Source organism: Artemia sp. Qi Xiang Cuo, chromosome 18 (genome assembly GCF_049724085.1).
Source record: "Artemia sp. Qi Xiang Cuo chromosome 18, ASM4972408v1, whole genome shotgun sequence".
NCBI classification, from domain to species: Eukaryota; Metazoa; Arthropoda; class Branchiopoda; order Anostraca; family Artemiidae; genus Artemia; species Artemia sp. Qi Xiang Cuo.
Window position 1 is genome coordinate 57,135,256 of NC_142811.1, and position 13,507 is coordinate 57,148,762.

The 13,507-nt window shown below is 36.2% G+C and overlaps 1 protein-coding gene across 2 annotated transcripts in view; it reads left to right on the plus strand.

The window, feature by feature from the left end:
- The first annotated feature begins 320 nt into the window (after positions 1–320).
- Positions 321–13,507, plus strand: part of LOC148941692 (protein tramtrack, alpha isoform-like) — a 96,794-nt gene continuing 83,607 nt past the window's right edge. For both annotated transcript variants that reach the window (XM_089104056.1, XM_089104055.1), the window contains exon 1: positions 321–522. In XM_089104056.1, the coding sequence (XP_088960182.1) occupies positions 343–522 (180 nt within the window). In that variant the 5' untranslated portion in view covers positions 321–342. The remainder of the gene's footprint in view (positions 523–13,507) is intronic.

Below are 13,507 nucleotides of genomic sequence, written 5' to 3' on the forward strand. Positions count from 1 at the left end.
TAATATAACTTAAAAAATGTTTTGTTTATTTTTTTACTCTTTTCTTTTGCTGTTTTGGGATTTTCCTTCAGTTTTTATTTTGTGTTTATTTTTGCTCTGTAATTATTTTTGTCAGATCTGATTCTAATAAATCCAATACTTGACAGTCATGTTGTTTGGTTTTAGTGACAGCTATAGGTGTGACACAAGATTGTGGTTTTCAACAGAAAAATAAACCTTAAGCAAAAAAAGGTTTCACAAACATTTGAATAATTTGGGTATGATTACACTGGAATTTGAAAAATTGACAATTATTCAAAATTCTTTTCTTTCCAGTGAGTATATGCTCATGAGAAAACTAAAATGGGCTCTCCAACACCACAACAATTCTGTTTGCGCTGGAATAACCATTCTTCGGCTTTGTTGTCTGTATTTGAACAGCTTTTGCAAACAGAAATTTTCACAGATGTCACACTGGCCATTGATGGAGTCCTATTAAAAGCTCATAAGCTTGTTTTGTCTGCTTGCAGCCCCTATTTTCAGGTAAGATGATAACATATTTTATGTATTGTTATTATTATATTATTATTTATTATCATATATTATTATATAACAGAGTATTATATGTGAATGTACTCATTATGAGGTGTCTAGACTATATGATTCCTGAGCATGTATTGTACTGGATTGGTATTTTATATAGCCTATGGTAGGTAAAATATCTAATGTTATTAGAAATTTTATATAGATGTCAATATTTATAGAGATGTTTTTATTTTAATCTCATCTATAATATTTTATAAATATTGGACACTGGTTATTTAATAGTTAAATATATAAATAGATCTTTAATTTAGATATGAATCGTCTAGATTAAATCTAGGGTTTGGTCTGATGGACTGTCCTTTAAGTCCAGGTCTAAACATAACATTCATTAGACAACAATTTAAACAACTTTGGAGCATCATAAGGAAAAGTCTTTTGATTTCTCCCAGCTGCAATTTTAGGTAAACCCATTTTGGGGGTCAGTTAACTCCATGCCCCCCCCCCCACAAATCCTCTGATGCCCCCTTGCTCTCTTCTTGCGATTCAGACCCAAGTATATCTAGGTCTTGATGATAACATATCATTGCTAATAATTTAATATGTATTCAGTTTGTTCTCAGTATTTTAGCTGCCCTCTGGCAAGTACTAATATCTGCATTTTTCAAGATTTCTAGAATTTTAAAAAATCGTGATTTTTTTTTTCGATTTACTTTTTCATGTAGATATTAGGTTTTGGCAGAGTATAGTCAATATGCTGTATCTTTTCTCAAGGTAATCATAAAGTGACAGTGTTGGGATGGCTCACTCAAACTGGGCATCTGAGTCACAACACACAGAATCACTGCTAACTAAAAAACTGTTCTGGCAAGAAAACAAACATAAAATCTTTTCCTCAGTAGGAAAAGCTATCCAGACTTGTCCTACTATCAAGTTAAATTAGCACCACATGCTAAGATATTTATTAAGCTAATATATTATATATTAGGGATATCCTAATATATAATATATTAGGGATGTCCTAAGATGTTTTAGATTAAATCTAAAGATGTCCTAAATTAAATCTAAGATGTTCAATGACCCATTAAGTTCAAGGTTTATTCAATGAAAAGTAAAACTTGAAAGAACAAAAATAAACTCATATAAAGATAGTATAAATAGTAGTAGCAGAATTTTTTTTATTATTTCCTAAGGTAATCTAAGTTACAAATAAAATACCTTTACCTTTCTTGAACTTTTTTCAAATATTGAGGTGTATGTTAGCTTAAAACAGATGTAGTGAATAAAAATGTTCTGTTGTGTTTACTAGGCCACTATTTTTCAATTTTTTGAGGGTTAGGGTACTTCGGACTAATATCAGGAGGAGGATCTCCTCGTCATTCCTCCCTGCTCCAGTTTTGTAAGTTTTTTACCCATCTCTCCTGTTTTACTTCCTTATTTACCCGCTTCTCTCCTTTCCTTTGCCATTCCTCTTTATATATTATTTGTATTGAGTTTTATCTGCTCAATTAACTGCGTTGAGTTTTCTGTTTTGAGTTTTGTATTTTGAGTTTACTGAATTAGAATGTCTTATGATGAGCTCATGGCATTAATTGTTAATATTGAATTTTTTTGGTTAAATTTTTGGTATGCGAATTTCCAGTGTATAGTTTCCTGCATTGTGTTGTCTACATTGAGATTCCTCAATTGAGTGGATTTGATTGTTCTCAATGTTGGGTGAACTGGGTTGAGTTTTTGAGGTGTACGTTTTCACTGTGTATAGAATCTTGGGTTCAGTTGTCGCTATTGAGCAGTTGGTTTGAAGCAATGCAGCTGATATCCTGAACTTTTCCAAGTGTTTGCCCCAGTTATTGGGTTCTCTGAAATCGCCCTTCAAAATAACGTTGATAACGATTTGTATATCGTATTAACGTTTGCGTACATACGAATGGTTATTTCCAGAGAGATTTTGAATAACTATTTTCATTCTGGACATTTATGGATGGGGGTAGCGCTGGTTTGGAGTTTCCTGTATTGAGTTGTGTGGATTGAGTTGTCTATATTTATTTTCTTCTTGAAGGTGACTGGTTTGCATTGTCAATGTTGTTTTTACTGGTATAGGTGAAAGGGAGCTTGGACCTTACCTAGAGTAGATGGACTAGGTGGATTATCAATTGAGTAATCAAGGGGATTTCTAGTAGGTGTCATCTATCCCACTTTTTGATCAGTGCCAGGAGCCATTTTGTGAATTATACTGGTTTAAAAGGGATTAGAGATAACTTAGTGGATAGGAGAGGGCATCAGTGTGAACCGTTAAGTGTCAAACTATACATATTAGAATATCAAGTATGATAGTTCAATTAACTGCCACATGTTTCCCTTTCTACTGAAGTTATTTATGAATAGTGATTTTAAATGTGAAGAAACATCCTCAGAATTATACTGATTTGGAAGAGTTGTTACATGTTTTTAGTTGAAAGGCTAGGGAGAAAAGATGGTTTTGTTTTCTAGGCACTCAGGACCCACCTGATATACAGAATAGCAATCCTACCTTTATTGAGGTTTCAATAAAGTGTACTATGTCCTTCTTTCGACTAAATACATCTACAAAGAATGAGCGTGAATATCAGGGAACATTCATCAGGCGGACATGTTTTGAAATGGATGTAACGTGGGGCTAAGGTCCTTGGACTCCTCTTTGGGCCCTCCAAGGATACAGATTGTCAATTCTATTTTTATAAGTTTTAACTCTTCCAGCTTTGTGCTAATGTATTATGAAGAGTGAATGAGAGTGTGTGTGTAGGGATGATCAGAAGCAACGCTGTAGCGTTGCCTATAGTAAAGGCCATACGGCTCCAATGTTTTATTATTTATTTATTTTTTCCTAGAGGCACTTCATATGGAAGGGGTCATCGTAGAGGCTCATTCGATTGGAAATCGAGAATTCTAGTGCCCATATTAATAGTCGAAAATGATTGGAGGGCAACTAGCCCCCCCCCCCCCACGCCCATCATTCCCCCAAACACATCCAATCAAAATTTTGAGGTAGTCATTTTGTTCAGCGTAGTTGATTTCCTGATAGGAAATATATTTTTGAGGAGGATACTCCCCCACAACCCTCAGGGCAAGGGTTTTAAGTTATGCCCTGGGGGCATATAAGGTTTTTATAGAAGGTGTTGTCATAGAAACTTCAAAACAGGCTCATTCGATTGGAAATTAAAGAGCTAGTGCCCTTTTTAATAGTCCAAAGTGATTGGAGTGTAACTAGCCCCCCTCCCACCCCATGCCCATCATTCCTCAAATACATCCAATCAAAATTTTCAGATAGCCATTTTGTTCAGCGTAGTTGATTTCCAGATAGAAAATATGTTTTTGAGGAGGACACTCCACCAGAACCTTCAGGGCAAGGGTTTTAAGATATGCCCTTGGGGCATATAAGGTTTTTATAGAAGGCGTTGTCGTAGAAACTTCAAAAAAGGCTCATTCGATTGGAAATTCAAAGGGACTTTGCCATTTTTAATAGTCGAAACTTTTTGGAGGGCAACGATCCCCCCCCCAGCCGCCCCTTATTGCCCCAAATACATCCAATCAAAATTTTTAGACGACCATTTTGTTGAGCGGAGTTGATTTTCTGTAAGATAATATATTTTTGAGGAGGAAACTCCCCCACAACCCTCAGGGCATGTGTTTTAATTTATGCCCCGGGGGTTTATAATGGTTTTTATTGACTATTTTGTTATAGAAAATTCAATAAAGACTCATTCTATTGGAAATTCATAGGGCAATTGCCATTTTTAATAGTAGAAAGTTATAGGAAGGTCTATTGCCCCCCCCCCTACGCCCATCATTCCCCCAAACACATCCAATCAAAATTTTGAGACAGCCATTTTTGTTCAGCGTAGTTGATTTCCAGATTGAAAATATATTTTTGAGCAGGACACTCCCCCACAACCCTCAGGGCAAGGGTTTTAAGTTATGCCCTGGGGGCATATAAGGTTTTTATAGAAGGCTTTGTCGTAGAAACTTCAAAACAGGCTCATTGAATTGGAAATTAAAGGGCTAATGCCCTTTTTAATAGTCGAACGTGTTTGGAGGGCAACTACCCCCCCCCCCACGCCCATTGTTCCACAACGCACCCTCAAACGAAATTTTGAAATAGCTCTTTTGCTCAGCGTAGTCGATTACCAAACAGAAAATACATTTTTGAGAAGAACACCTCCCCACCACACCCAGTAAACGCGGGTCATTATAAACTCAGGGGCCAGCTAGGGTTTTTATATAAGGCGTTGTCGTAGAAACTTTAAAACATTGGAAATTCAAAGGGCTAGTGCCCTTTTTAATAGTCGAAAGTGATTGGAGGGCAACTAGCCCCCCCCCTGCTCATAATTCCCCCAACACATCCAATCGACATTTTGAGGAAGTCATTTAGCTCAGAGTATTTGGTTTCCTCATAGAAAATATGTTTTTGAGGAAAACAATCTCCCACAACAACCCTCACGGCAAGGGTTTAAGGTTATGCCCAGGTGACTTCTAAGGTACTTACAGAAAGTGTGGTCGTAGAAACTTCAAAAAAGGCTCATTCGATTAGAAATTCCGAGGGCTAGTGCCCTTTGTAATTGTCGAAAGTGATTTGAGGGCAACTAATCCCCCTCTCACGCCCACCTTTTCCCCAAACACATCCAATCAAAATTTTAAGACAGCCATTTTATTAAACGTAGTTTTAAGTTCTGGAAATTTGGTCTTTGAGGATTACAACTCCCCCAAAGCCCTCAGGGCAAGGGTTGTAATTTAAGGATTCTCCGAATCCTTCATATTATTTCTTATGTAAGGGATGCTCGTGTAGACTTTAGAGAGGGCTCATTTGATTGAAAATTGAAAGTTCTTGTTCACTCTTTATGAGTCAAAAGAGATTGAAGGGCAACTAGCCCCCCTTCCTCTACGCCCTAAATGCATCAGATAAAAATTTTGAGATAGACATTTTGTTAAAAATAGTTCAAAGTTCTGATAAAAAAAAACTCCGGTGTCGACACAGCCCCCCAGGGCCCAGGGGTAGCCGATGTAAGTTATGCCCTGGGGCATAACTTATCAAGGGGGGTTTATAACTTATGGGAAAGGGTTTTTTATGGGAAGAACACATAGGAAATCTATTATAATTATCAATTATAAGGTTAAAATACATACTCTGTGATAGAGGCAAAATTGCTTTGGCATACAAATTCCTATTAAGGTCAATTCCAAACAGTCGTGATCCCTTTGTGTCAGCAAGTGAAATGGTCTAAACCCTCTTATTGGAGCTATTTTTTTAATCCATTCATTGTTGTCAATCGCTTTCCACAAGTTATGCAGGCTGTCTATTGTTCATATGTAAGGTTTTCATCAAAGAGGTAATCGTATAGACTTTGAAAAAAGCCACATTCGATTTAAATTTATAGTTCTAGATCCGTTTTTTAAAGTAAAAAATAATCGGACAGTAAGCACCCCGCCCCCCATGCCATAAAGACTTGAAACTTTTTTAAATCAAAAACGAACAAAAATTAATTAAAAATAACTTTCCGAAAAATAAATTTTTCAAAGAAAAGTAAAGGCCATTTTAAACTCAAGCTCAGGAGATACAAATACCTGTTAAAATTCAAACTCAAAATGACTTGAAATTACTATTAAAGAATAAATGAAACCCAAAACGAACAGAAATTAAATAAACAATCATAGCAAAAAAAGCATACAACAAGTAATAATATAAATGAATAAATAGACCTTAAAGCGAGTAATGCTTAGATTGAATATTAAAATCAAACTTAAAACGAAAAAAAATGGTTTGCTATTAAAGTATAAATGAAACTTAAAACGAACAAAAATTAAATGAACAATCAATGCGAACAAACATACACTATATATTATCGTAAATGAATAAATAAATCTTAAAACGTTTGAAACTTAAATTGAATATGCAAATCAAGTTTGAATCGAATAAAAATAACTACAAACAAGAGTTTGGGTATTTTCTCACTGCAGAAGCCTAAAACCTACTGTGTCATTGGCGCTTTACTGAAAACGAATTATATTACAAATGTTTTCTTTTGTACTTAATATTGAAAATAAATATTAGAATTACAGTAAAATTTTGAACTGATAAGCTTTCAGCAATTAATATCATTATGCATCAAATACTCAGTTTAATTTATTAGTTCTTCTCAAGATTGGTCAAGACAAATATAGTTTCACTACAAGCAAAATTTGGACACTGCCCTCTTGTTTAACTGTAAAAACCTAAAGCCTTCTGCGTCATTGGTGCCTCACTGAAAACGAATTACTCGTATATTACAAATTTATTATTTTCCAGTTCTTACAGCATTGAAAATGAAAATAAAAATTACAGTGAATTATTTATTTCAATAATTCACTCAATGTATTATTTATTTTTCTTTTCATTGGACTACTTTATATTGATGGAGTGGTCATAGAAAATCTAGAGGGGGTTAACTTGGTTGGAAATTAAAAGTCCTAGTGCCTTGTTTAAAAGTCAAACGGGATTAGAGGGCAATCAGCCCCCTCCCACGCTATTTTTTAGCTGTCCCTTCAACCTCAAAGATATTTGATCAAAATTTTGAGATAGCTATTTTGTTCACAGTAGTCGAAAGGTCCAACAAGCTATGTCTTCGGGGATAACATGGCCCCTACAATTCCTGCAGCATGGGCTGTAATTTGTGCAAGTTGCCCATTGTTTACATTGAGGTTTTACTGTTTCGGAAGGGAACTATGTTTGGTCCTGGGTGTCAGAATTCTCAAATTGTGTCAGAATTCTTGTTGCGTCTCATTTTATATGGTATAACCTCCCTGATTCGGCTCGAGAATGCCATGCCTTGGGCATCTTCGTAAAACTTGAAAAAACAAATGTGGTTACCATATGATGTTTTTGCTTTGCTTTTCTTTCTTCTTGTTCTCCTTTTTGTGTAGCAGTGATTGTAGTCTGACTAATCCGTTTTAATTAATTTACTATAATTTTTTTCTCTCTTTTGATTTAGTGCTTAATTGAATCGTATAAATTCCCCCTCTTTTACAGATGTAAAAGCAAATTGGGTTCTTTGTACCGTGTATTCTTTGTATGATTAATTAATAATAAATAAATCTTATCTTTCATTATAAAGCAATATTAAAGTCTTTTTATGCCTACAGATTTATATTGACAGGTCTTTGGCTTGTCTGCTCTCAACTGATTAAGAATTATTTGTGTCGATGATTCTAGGAAACACAAATTCATATATAATTACTATTTTACATATGTGGGCAAATTTACCTGATTTTTTACTCACAATTGGACAAAATTTGTATGTATTCGGTATTAAACTAAACAAAATTGACACCTTGTGGTTCCCTACTATCGTGAATTTTCATTCTGACGTGCTAGATTCCTTTGGAAAGACTGAACTAAACCCTCGCGCATTTAACTGAATCTTCATTTTACTAAACTCCCGTCCATCTCAACCCCTGTTTAACCCAGCCGTTATGCAACTCAGCCCTCATTCAACTTAAACCTCGTGCAATTCAATACTCTTTTAACTGAACCGCGTTTAATTTAAACCCATGCAACTCACCCTTCGTATAACTCTACCTCATTTACCTCTACCGCCATTTCACCTAACTCCCGCTTAGGCCACTCAACCTAACCTGTGGGTTGAATTGCGCGGGATTTGAGCTAAAAGATGGTTAAAAATTATTATGAAATTACTCTCCGCTAGGAAATATACCATGCCTTATAATTTTGTCCCGACTCCGTTCTTCCTAAGCCTGCCTTCGCCTTGTCAGGTTTCACCATACTCTCCTTGACTGAAATTCCCAACGCCGCCAGGGGTGGTATTCAGAGACTTATCAGGGGGTGAGAAAAAAAACTGATTTTTTTTTTCTCTTTTCTTTTGTAATTTGATAACTTAATGCCATGGACAAATCCATACCTTTTCACATGAGATAGTGGTAGGGAGACCCATCTCGCCCATGTGAGGTCCGTAATTATTTGGAATTAAAGCCTTGATTATAAGCAAGCCTTATAAGCAAAGCCTTGATTATCTCTCACATCGTTCACGTTCTCTCATCTTTGTGTCATGATAAAGCTTTAAACCCCTTTTGGGAGTCCAATAGGCGACTGCAAATCTTTCTCCATTGTGCCCAGCCTTGGAAAGAATGTTGAAATTCTGACCGCCAAGACCACAGTTTATATAATATACAAGTAAGTTTACCGCAGATGATTTCTGGCTCTTCATTCTCGGTGCGAACAAAAAGCTTCTCCCACTTATTTCTGCACTTATTGTCCACTTATTGGTTGAGCCGGCCAAGTGGTTTTGTCAGTACTTGCTCCGTAGGTGATTATTCTTTGTCTTGAAAAGATCTAATGCCGCTTATGTATATATCTGCAAAAACGTTCTCTGGAGCACTTGCACCTAGGTCCGGGTTTTTTATAATGGGTGAAATAGGGAAAGATCATACTGGATAATTATATAAACTGTGGCCAAGACTTACAGTCCAGGAAAAGCAGACTTGAAGGCGACTGGGCTCAATAGTAATTGACACTCTCAAAACAGAATTTTGATAACAACAGATACATCAAAAGAATTTAATTTTATACTGATTCCAAAAATTTAAATTTCATTAAATTTAATGTTACCCATCAAAAGTTACGAACCTGAGAAAATTTGTCCAATTTTAGAAAAGGGGGAAACACCCCTGAAGTGACAATTGATCTTAATGAAAACCACACTATAAAATTCAACATATCAGACAACCCTACTGTAGAGGTTTCAAGCTCCTATCTGCAAGAAAGTGGAATTTTGTACATTTTTTCTTGTCTGAAGAAAGATCATGGATGTATGTTTATTATTATTTTTTCTATAAGGGGGGGATCGAATCAAACCAGTAGAGGGCTCAAGAAATTAAGAGATCTAGTGCCCTTTTTAAGTGATCAGAAAGAATGGAGGGTAACTATCCCCCTCCCAAGCCCTTTTTTCTCGAAGACATATAATCGATATTTTAAGAAAGCCATTTTATTTAGCATGGTTTAAATATCTAATAACTATGCCTTGTGAATGACATTACCCCTGCCCCCTATTCCCTGGTGAAAGAGCTGTAAGTTAGCAATTTGCCCCTTATTTACATGTAGTATTTGTTATTGGGGAATATACAGAAAGTTTTCGGGGGGTATTTTTCGTGGTGGTGATTTTCATTGGGGAAAATTTTCTGTGGGGAGGAAAGTTTGTGGGGGAAATTTTACATGACGGTGGATTTCCTGGCATGATTTGACAAACAATCACATTCAATAAAACAACATTTTTTTCAACTGTGAGTAAGTAGCAACATTAAAACTTAAAAAAAAACGAAGTTATTCCGTAGGCCTATGAGGGGGCTGCTCCTTCCTTAACCTTCGCTCTTTACGCTGAACTTTGACGATTTGTCAGATTTTTTTTTTGAAAAAGACTGCTCTAAGACAAGGGCCGTTGAATTTGAATGAAAAGTATTTTTAAAGAACTTTTAAGACTTTAGCGTGAAGAACGAGGGTCGAGGAAGGGGCATCCCTCCTAATATAGTGAATAATATACTGTTCGTTTTAACTTTTGATGTTCCTCCTTAGTTTCATTTCATTTGAACGTTTTCTTGTTATTTATTCTGCTCTAAAGCTCTGTTTTACTCACCTAGATATAATTTTTTTTTTAGAAAAAACACGAGTCATTGATTTATCCCTGTTCTATCGTTTCCTTTGCTTTATCAGGCGGAAAGTTTTTTCTCGTGGGGATTCCCCGTATGTGTCCGAATGATTTGAAAACTCTACGGCTTTCGAAGGGCTAATAACGAACCGTTTTTTTTCTGTCATTAGTTTATATTGCAGTTGGTGTAGATCTTGCCTCTTCCACAAACTTTCATTTAGCCAGCAGTGTTTGAGGTGAAGCAGCAAGGACGTGGCTAAACATCAATTCTGCTCATGTTATTTCGTCCTGAATACCATAGTTCTGCAAAGGGTGCTTGTTAATGATACGGAACATATTCAAGTCGTGAAGTTGGGTTAATCCTAACGAAATATAACCTTCATTTAGCCTTTAGTTTATATAATAATATAATCTGAGCTATATATTTGCATATGAGATTGGGAGGGGGGGGGGGGGGTAAATTATTTTGACATTGTCCATAACCTATTCACCCCCCCCCCTTTAATGTGTGAATATATAGCCCAAATTATACAAGTCCAATGCATTGTATCATCTATCACTTGTTTTTGTAGCTATGAAGCCGGTTTCTGAGATGTAACCTAAGCCTAATTCTTGAGTGTGTTTCGTATTATTAACAAACCCCTGTAAGACTTTAGCTAGAAGACTATTCAACGCGTTGTGGCCATTTCATTCTTTTTCTATCAGAATCGCGTCCTTTGTTTAATGTTCAACATTTACGAGATATACGAATTTGTATTTAAAACTTTACGGAAAAAATATAAATGTTTTTACTTTTATAACTTTAATAAATCAAATAATATTAACATTTGGATTACTAAATATCAGTATATGTAAATTAAACTGACAATGCACATTCATTTATATTTTTTTTTTCACTAAAGTGCAAATTATGTTCCGGCCTTGGGAAGGCATAGGGGTTTTGAGCCCTACTCATCTTAATTTCTGCTCGTTTTGAGTTTGATTCAGTTATTTATTGTAATTTCTGTTCATTTTGAGTTTCATTTATTTATCGATGCTGATTTGTGGTAGTTTCGAGCTTGGTAGATTATTTGATTTGCTCATTTTTTGTTTAATAGAGTTGTTTACTTTTCTTTGAAAAACTTATTCTGTGGAAAAAGTTTTTTTAAAATTAATTTCTGTTCGTTTTATATTGACATAGTCTTTTCAGGGAAAAAGAAAATAACACTTTAAATCTTTTCGTTTTTTAAGACTTTATGGTTTGGCCTGTTGTTTGTATGCGTGAGAAAAATTTCCAGCAATTTTTAACAACATACACCATTTTAAAAATCCGGGCACAAATAGTACTGTTTAACTTAGTTTCATACCTCTTTTAGCTGACCTGAAATGGAAAACTTGATACCATTCGCAAAAAAATCTGTTTACTTTCTTTGATAGCTTGGATACACTTACACTATTTTGATTTGGTTAAATTTTAAGAGCAGAAGTAGCCTCGAAAGTTTGAACATAACACCCTCAGTCGTTCTTGGGATACTACTGAGATGCCTTATTGGGAATTAAAATTATCAGAGTGTATTTTGATTTAATCTTGAGATAACATTTAGTTTTTAAAGGTAATGGGCCAATGGGAGGTTGGGAGTGGAAGGGGAATTAGTTGCCCTCCAATCACTTTCGACTATTATAAACGGCATCAACCCTTTCTATTTTCAATCGAATGAGCCCTTTGCGAAGTTCCCACGACAACTACTTCGATACGAAGTGCCCTGGTCTAAATAAAACAACAACAAAAAATATTACTAATCACTTTTGATTATTAAAAAGGGCACTAGCCTTTGAATTTCCAATCGAATTAGCCTTTTTTGAAGTTTCTACGACAACGCCTTCTATAAAAACCTTGTATGCGCCCAGGGAATAACTTAAAACCCTTGCCCTGAGAGTTGTGGGAGACTGTCCTTCTTAAAAACATATTTTCTATCTGGAAATCAACTAGCCTACGCTAAACAAAATGGCTATCTCAAAATTTTGATTGGATGTGTTTGGGTGAATGATGGACGTGGGGGAGGGGGGATTGTTGTCCTCCAATCAGATTGGACTATCAAAAAGGGCACTAGCCCTTTGAATTTCCAATCAAATGAGCCCCTTTTGAAGTTTCTATGACTACTCCTTCTATAAAAACCTTGTATACCCCAGTACATAACTTAAAACCCTTGCCCTGAGGGTTGTTGGGGAGTGTCCTCCTCAAAAACATATTGTCTATCTGGAAATCAATTACGATTAACAAAATGGCTATCTCAAAATTTTGATTGGATGTGTTTGGGGGAATGTTGGGCGTGGGGGAGGGGCTAGTTCCCCTCCAATCACTTTCGACTATTAAAAAGAGACTAGCCCTTTAAATTTCCAATCGAATGAGCCTGTTCTGAAGTTTCTACGACAACGCCATCTTATAAATCCTTATATGCTCCCAGGGCATAACTTGAAACCCTTGCCCTGAGGGTTGTGGGGGAGTATCCTCCTAAAACCATATTTTCTATCTGGAAATCAACTAGCCTACGCTGAACAAAATGGCTATCTCAAAATTCTGATTGGATGTGTTTGGGGGAATGATGGGCGTGGGGGGCTAGTTGCCCTCCAATCACTTTCAACTATTAAAAGGGGCACTAGACCTTTGAATTTCCAATCGAATGAGCCTGTTTTGAAGTTTCTACGACAACGCCTTCTATAAAAACCTTGTATGCCCCCAGGGCATAACTTAAAACCTTTGCCCCAAGGGTTGTGGGGGAGTGTCTTCCTCAAAAACATATTTTCTATTTGGAAATCAACTACGCTGAACAAAATGGCTATCTCAAAATTTTGATTGGATGTGTTTGGGGGAATGATGGGCTTGGGGGGGCTAGATGCCCTCCAATCCCTATCGAATTTTGAAAAGGGCACTAGCCCTTTGAATTTCCAACCAAATGAGCCTGTTTCGAAGTTTCTACGACAACGACTTCTATAAAAAACCTTATATGCCCCCAGGGCGTAACATAAAACCTTTGCCCTGAGGATTGCGGGGGAGTCTCCTCCTCAAAAACATATTTTCTATCTGGAAATCACCTACGCTGAACAAAATGGCTATCTCAAAATTTTGATTGGATGTGTTTGGGGAAATGAGGGGCGTGGGGGGGGGGTAGTTGCCCTCCAATGATCACTTTCTACTATTAAAAAGGGCAAACATCCGTTGAATTTCAAATCGAATGAGCCTGTTTTGAAGTTTGTACGACAGCACCTTCTATAAAATCCTTATATGCCCCCAGGGCAAAACTGAAAACCCTTACCCTGAGGGTTGTGGGGGAGTGTCC